Source organism: Procambarus clarkii, chromosome 92, assembly GCF_040958095.1.
Source record: "Procambarus clarkii isolate CNS0578487 chromosome 92, FALCON_Pclarkii_2.0, whole genome shotgun sequence".
Classification (NCBI taxonomy): Eukaryota; Metazoa; Arthropoda; class Malacostraca; order Decapoda; family Cambaridae; genus Procambarus; species Procambarus clarkii.
In genome coordinates, this window is record NC_091241.1 from 4,564,077 (window position 1) to 4,570,076 (window position 6,000).

At 40.4% G+C, this 6,000-nt stretch overlaps 1 protein-coding gene across 2 annotated transcripts in view; it reads right to left on the bottom strand.

Moving 5' to 3' along the window:
* LOC123775136 (chromodomain-helicase-DNA-binding protein 6) overlaps positions 1–6,000 on the bottom strand; it is a 141,022-nt gene that overhangs the window by 22,803 nt on the left and 112,219 nt on the right. For both annotated transcript variants that reach the window (XM_069319176.1, XM_069319175.1), the window contains 4 exons: positions 5,647–5,835; positions 2,067–2,259; positions 1,669–1,950; positions 1,238–1,394 (listed from right to left, as the gene is read on the bottom strand). In XM_069319176.1, the coding sequence (XP_069175277.1) occupies positions 1,238–1,394; positions 1,669–1,950; positions 2,067–2,259; positions 5,647–5,835 (821 nt within the window). The remainder of the gene's footprint in view (positions 1–1,237; positions 1,395–1,668; positions 1,951–2,066; positions 2,260–5,646; positions 5,836–6,000) is intronic.

A 6,000-nucleotide genomic window follows, 5' to 3' on the forward strand; every position in this document is an offset into this window, starting at 1 on the left:
TAAATATATAAACCCAACCGACGCCCATTCCCAACAATCACTGGAACCACAAGAACAGCCAATTATCTTCCTGAAATTATATAGACTAGCAAACTACCCCTTTACATTGATTGTCACAAAGTGTTGGCACTACATAATACAACTACATTGGCAGCAACAGCAACCCCTCCTCCCCTGATAGTCCAGTCTACACTAATTTGAGAAGAAAACCATAGGGTAGGAACAAGCATCCAAATAGGGTTTATGGCTCCAAAGAGACCCAGGGGTATGCCTCCAAATGAGGAAAACACAGCCCATGCCACACCAGAAAGCAAAGGCAAATGAAATGAACAAATTAGGGTCCAGGACAGAAACATGACTGCGGCCCAGGAGCAGAAAGTCCTGCCAAGCCTAAACAAGCAGAAGGTGTACTTATCAGAACCAGCACGAGGCAGGCAAAACCACACCCAGAACAGAAACTGAGGAGGCTGTTGGAGTATTTGTGTACACACTAACAAACCCTAACAACAGTGGACTTTTGCAGATGATGCCAAGTTAATGAGGAGAGTAAGAACTGAAAAGGGCTGTACACACAGGAGTACTTCAGGAGTACACACAACTGGCTGCTGGAAGTCAATCCAAAACAGTGTAAAGTAATGAAAATAGATAAGGTTGGCAGGAGACCTGTATTTTACTACACCATAAAGGAAAGGCAGTCACAAGAAGTTATAAGAGCAAAGATAATGAGAGTAGACATAATCCAACATTAACACCAGAAGCTCATGTGAAAAGGATAACATAAGCAGCATATGGGAAGTTAGCAAAAGTAAGATCATCATTTAAGAATGTGAACAAGGAGGCTTTCAAGTCACATATACTGCCCATGTGTGGGCCATTACTTGAATAAGCAGCTCCAACATGGCACCCACAACCCCTGAAGCATATAAAGAAACATTAGAAAGTTCAGAGGTTTGCAACTAGATTAACACCAGAATTGAGAGGTCTCAGATATAGCAGCAACAGCAGAAGAAGAAACAGAAGAAAAACTAACAAAAGAAGAATAAGCAAATGTTGAGGAAAACTAGCAGAAGCAGAAGAATAAGCAGAAGCAGCAGCACCTGCAGCAGCAGCACCTGCAGCAGCAGCAGCTCCTGGATGAAGCACACTGGAGGCATTTTGAAGATTGGCCACTGAAGGTAAGTTGGCCCAGAAGCAAGGCATCAAGGGACAGGTTCTACACATTCACTGTGACACTAACCATTCAGCAGGTATGGGTGCAGGCAACACTTCCGCAGTTCCATCATGGTGTTCATTAAGCTTGGCACATTTGCATAGGTTGCACCCTTAACTAGAAAGTCAAAATTTCGTTCCAAAATGGCTCTGTAATATTTTTTCTGAATATTTGTCAATTCAACCTGAAAGAAAGTAAATAATTCATGTCAACTCATTTTTTTTATGGAATGTCAAACTTCCTTAAGTCTATCATGGAACTCAATTATATTGTTCAATTAAATGCCACAGCCTGACTAACTTAGCTAATCTCAAATGTTAAGTCACAATTCTGTACTACGAAGACCAGAAACTGGAATAACAACGATTTTCTTAAGCATGTTTTGTCGAGGACAATGAATATCAACATAGGAAATGGGTGACCAAGAGGGGAATAGTTAATTAGGATTTAGACTGCACCTCAATTATAGTTTCCTCCTTGGGTGCCAGGCTCTTCTCTACGTCCTCCTTCATTCTTCGTAGCATCATTGGCTTCAGGAGAGCCTGCAACTTATTAACCTGATCTTCCGTTTGTAAATTTCCAAACTCCTGCAGGAAAGACTCTTGAGAAGAGAACTGTGTGGGTTCCAGAAAGTTGAGAAGGGAGAAGAGCTCCGTCACATTATTTTGTAGAGGAGTTCCAGAAAGTAACACTCTGTGTTCCAGGAACATCAAACGCAGGCCTTCCAGGAGCTTGCAGTTCTGATAAGGTGTCATCAATGTGTTAAAAATAAGACAGCCATAAAAGTCTTGTTATATACAACAGCATTTCAAGCTAACATTTCATTATTGGAGAAAACAACAAAGTAAAAACTAACCCTATTTTTCAGTCTGTGCGCCTCATCGATGATGCAGCATCGCCAGTGGATCTCCTTCAGCTCAAGGCAATCGGATATAATCACCTCAAAAGTGGTGATAAGAACGTTGAATTTGTATACGTTGGGAATACGTTGGCCCTTGTCATCTTTATAATACATCTCGTATTCAAGAATCATGTTACGGCTTCCTTGTCTGCAGAAAAGAACACAAATTAAGCAAAAGTCATTCAATGATACTTCCAAGCGGTGAGTACACCCCATCTGTCAAGTGGAGGAACACATGACCATCACTCAAGGAGTGAAGGTTACTACACAAACTAAACAAGATGATAGACAGCACCAAAAATTGCTTGCTTAAGTTCAATCCCAGTAAATGCTAAAATGAGAAAGGGGGAGGTCAAAAAGACAATAAAATTTGAAGGGAACACATATACAAGAAACACAAAAAAGGTCCCAGACTTGGACTTCATATCAGGCTGAGCACCTGAGTTGAATAACATCTCAATATGTGTCAACACCTGAATGACCTGAACTAAATACAGGCACCGCGGCTTACGATAATTTCGAGTTACGATGTAAATTTGATAGAAAAATGCGACTCGACACACGATGGTGTCGTAGACTAACGATATTTGTTTGGTACACGTTCGGGTCGACCGGGAGCGTGGTTCCCGGTCACGTGGGCCAACCTGCCAGTTTACTATAGCTACTACTACGCCTATAAGAAATTCCAATTTTGTGGTGATTTTTTGCTTTTTGAACATAAAAGTAATTATTATATTTCACACCATGGGTCCCAAGAAAGTCAGTGGTAAGGTTCAACATATGAAAACCCATGTAAGGATGACCATAGAGCAAAAACAAGAAATCCTTCATAAATATGAAGATGGCGTGTAGGTTGTTGAACTAGCTAGGCAGTACAACAAATCTCAGTCAACGGTATCCACCATACTGGCTAAGAAAGGACATTATGAGTGCTAAAGTGGCAAAAGGCATATCAATAATCACGAAACATAGAACACAAACACTTGAAGTTGAACAGTTGTTATTAATTTGGATGACTATGTATGTAGTGAAGACTATGGTGTAGACTATGGGAAGAAATGCAAACTTTTGTTGAAACGACTCATCCAGAGCAAGTTGTAGTAGGCTGTTGCCTTAACCTATTCAATGACACTGTGATGCATCACTATGGACAAATGTTAATAAAACGAAGGGAAAACAAGTGTCTCTTGACATTTGTAGTGAGACAAACAAGCAGTGAACCACAACCAGGTCCTAGTGGTATGCAGGCAAAACGTAGGAGAGAGTGTACCCCAGAGGAAACATCACTGCCCGATGTGATAATGGAAGGGGACTCCCCTTCCAAACAGTAACACTTTTCCTTCCCCCTCCTCCCCATCTTCCATACGCCATCAAGGGTCTTCCATAAAGGTAAGATACACGTATGTACTGTATTGTAGTTAGGAAAACAATTGTATTCGGTATAAAATGTATTTGTTCTATCAAGTCCAAACTAGTTCGACATCGTTCTTTTTGTACAACTGTGATCGTAATTTAATTTCCTACAGACATGTGGATATAAATTAGACAACATGGGGACGCATAACCTGCAACGACCCCTAAAGTCGCCGATGCGCAACCCGCTAGAGCGCACTCATTGCCACACCCGCTACACCCGACAAACACATACAGTTTGCTAACAGAAGTTTTTGTGCTACACTGTTCATTGTGGTATCAAATTATTCATAATAAAATGCTCTAATTTAAAAAATGCTCTAATGCTCTGCTCTGATGAAAATTGAATTTGTTAAAATATTTTAACGGATGATACGCACGATAGTCATTGGATTACATTAAGGAGAAAAACCTATGACGATAACAGGCATCATCGGAAAGCGAAAGTGTTAAATCCCAACAATTTAGGTGCTTTATCACGTCTATGTATGTATCTTCTCGATGTTGAGATAATTTCGGGGCTTAGCGTACCCGCGGCCCGGTTCTTGACCAAACCTCCTTTTTGTTACACCCCCCCCAGGAAGCAGCCTGTAGCAGCTGTCTAACTCTCAGGTACCTATTTACTGCAAGGTAACAGGGGCATTAGGGTGAAAGAAACATTTTGCCAATTTGTCTCTGCCTCCACCGGGAATCGAACCCGGAACCTCAGGACTACGAATCCGAAGCACTGTCCACTCAACTGTCAGGCACCCAGTATGCTGTATACGTTCTCTGTACCACTCCTATTTCAACAATCTCTCCTGCTCTGAGGGGGGGGGGGGGGGGGGGGGGGAGTGAGTACTGAGCAGTACTCAAGACAGGACAGCACAAATGATTTGAATAGTACAACCATTGTGATGGGATCTTGGAATTGAAGATTCTCATAGTTCATCCTATCATTTTTCTGGCTAACGCAATATTTACTTTTTTTTTTTTTTTAAACTTTGTTAATGCAATATTTGCTTGGTTGCAATATTTGCACTGAGAAGGTATACACACTAATATCAGTCTAATCCTTTGATACAGAGCACCAATGTGGAACTGCTGCCTAGTGAAATAAGAGTCAAGAAAATCCAGAAGTTTATTTAAAAACTTGCACTAGTTATAGCAGTGAAGCTATGAAGGAAGGCTGAGGTAATCCTGATATATGGATAAAGGCAAACATAGTTCCAATCTACAAAAATGGTAGTAGAGAAGACCCTCTAAATTATAGACCTATATCATTAGCAAGCGTGATAGTCAAAACACTAGACAAAACAAAATGTTAGAACAAAATTAGTTAAAACAAAATGGGTAGAACACCTGGAGAGTAATGACATAATAACAGACAGACAGTATGGTTTTCAAACAGGAAGATCCTGTGTAACAAATCTACTTAGTTTTTATGATTGAGACACAGCAATTTTCCAGGAAAGAGGTGGTTAGGTTGACTGCGTCTATCTGGACCGAAAAAAGACTTTTGACAGAGTCCCACACAAGAGGTTTTTTGGAAACTGGAACATGCTGGAGGGGTGACAGGGAGACTGCTGACATGGATGAAAATGTTTCTGAGACAGATGAGGGCAGTAATCAGAAACAATATATCTGATTGGAGGAGTGTTACTAGCAGAGTACCACAAAGTTCAGTTCTTGTACCAGTAATGTTCATCATTTACATAAATGATCTACCAGAAAAATACAGAATTATATTAACATGTTTGCAGATGATGCCAAGCTACTAGGAAAGACAGGAGACCTAGATGATTGTCATGCCCTTCAAACTGGTCTAGATAGTGCTTGGAGTGCCATGAGGCATATTTCTCACTTTATAACCCATTCATATTCCTTACCTCATTACATTTAAACTGTTATTGCTAGTAATATACATATCCAAATCTTGACAAGTTATGCTCTGCCCAGAACCTCCATTGGCCACTTCCAAAAACTGCACATTGATAAATGAGTAAAGCACATATACGAGTTAAGCACATAATACCCATTTCATTCATTACAAATTAATGCATCCATTATAAATAGATCACACCCTTAAAACATACTAACCAAATCACAGCTAATGGAACAAGCGCGCGTGACTAAGACTTACGATCCATGGTAAACGATGATATTGAGGTCTGTCCAGCTCTCAAACTCTCGCTGCCAGTTGGGGATAGTGGAAAGAGGTGCGATGATCAGGTACGGTCCACGGATGCCATATTTATAACAAGCATCCACGAAGGTCAGCGATTGGATGGTCTTTCCTAACCCCATCTCGTCGGCAAGGATGCAGTTTCGTCTTGAGAGGGGGACGAGAGGAAAAATAAACTAATTTGTAAATCATTAAACTTTACCAATAGTTTTAATAAGAATAGGCATAATAATGTATTAGATAGCAAAACTGTATATATTATAATGTACGGTTGACACTAAAGTGGAGCAATATTTATAGTGAACAAATTCT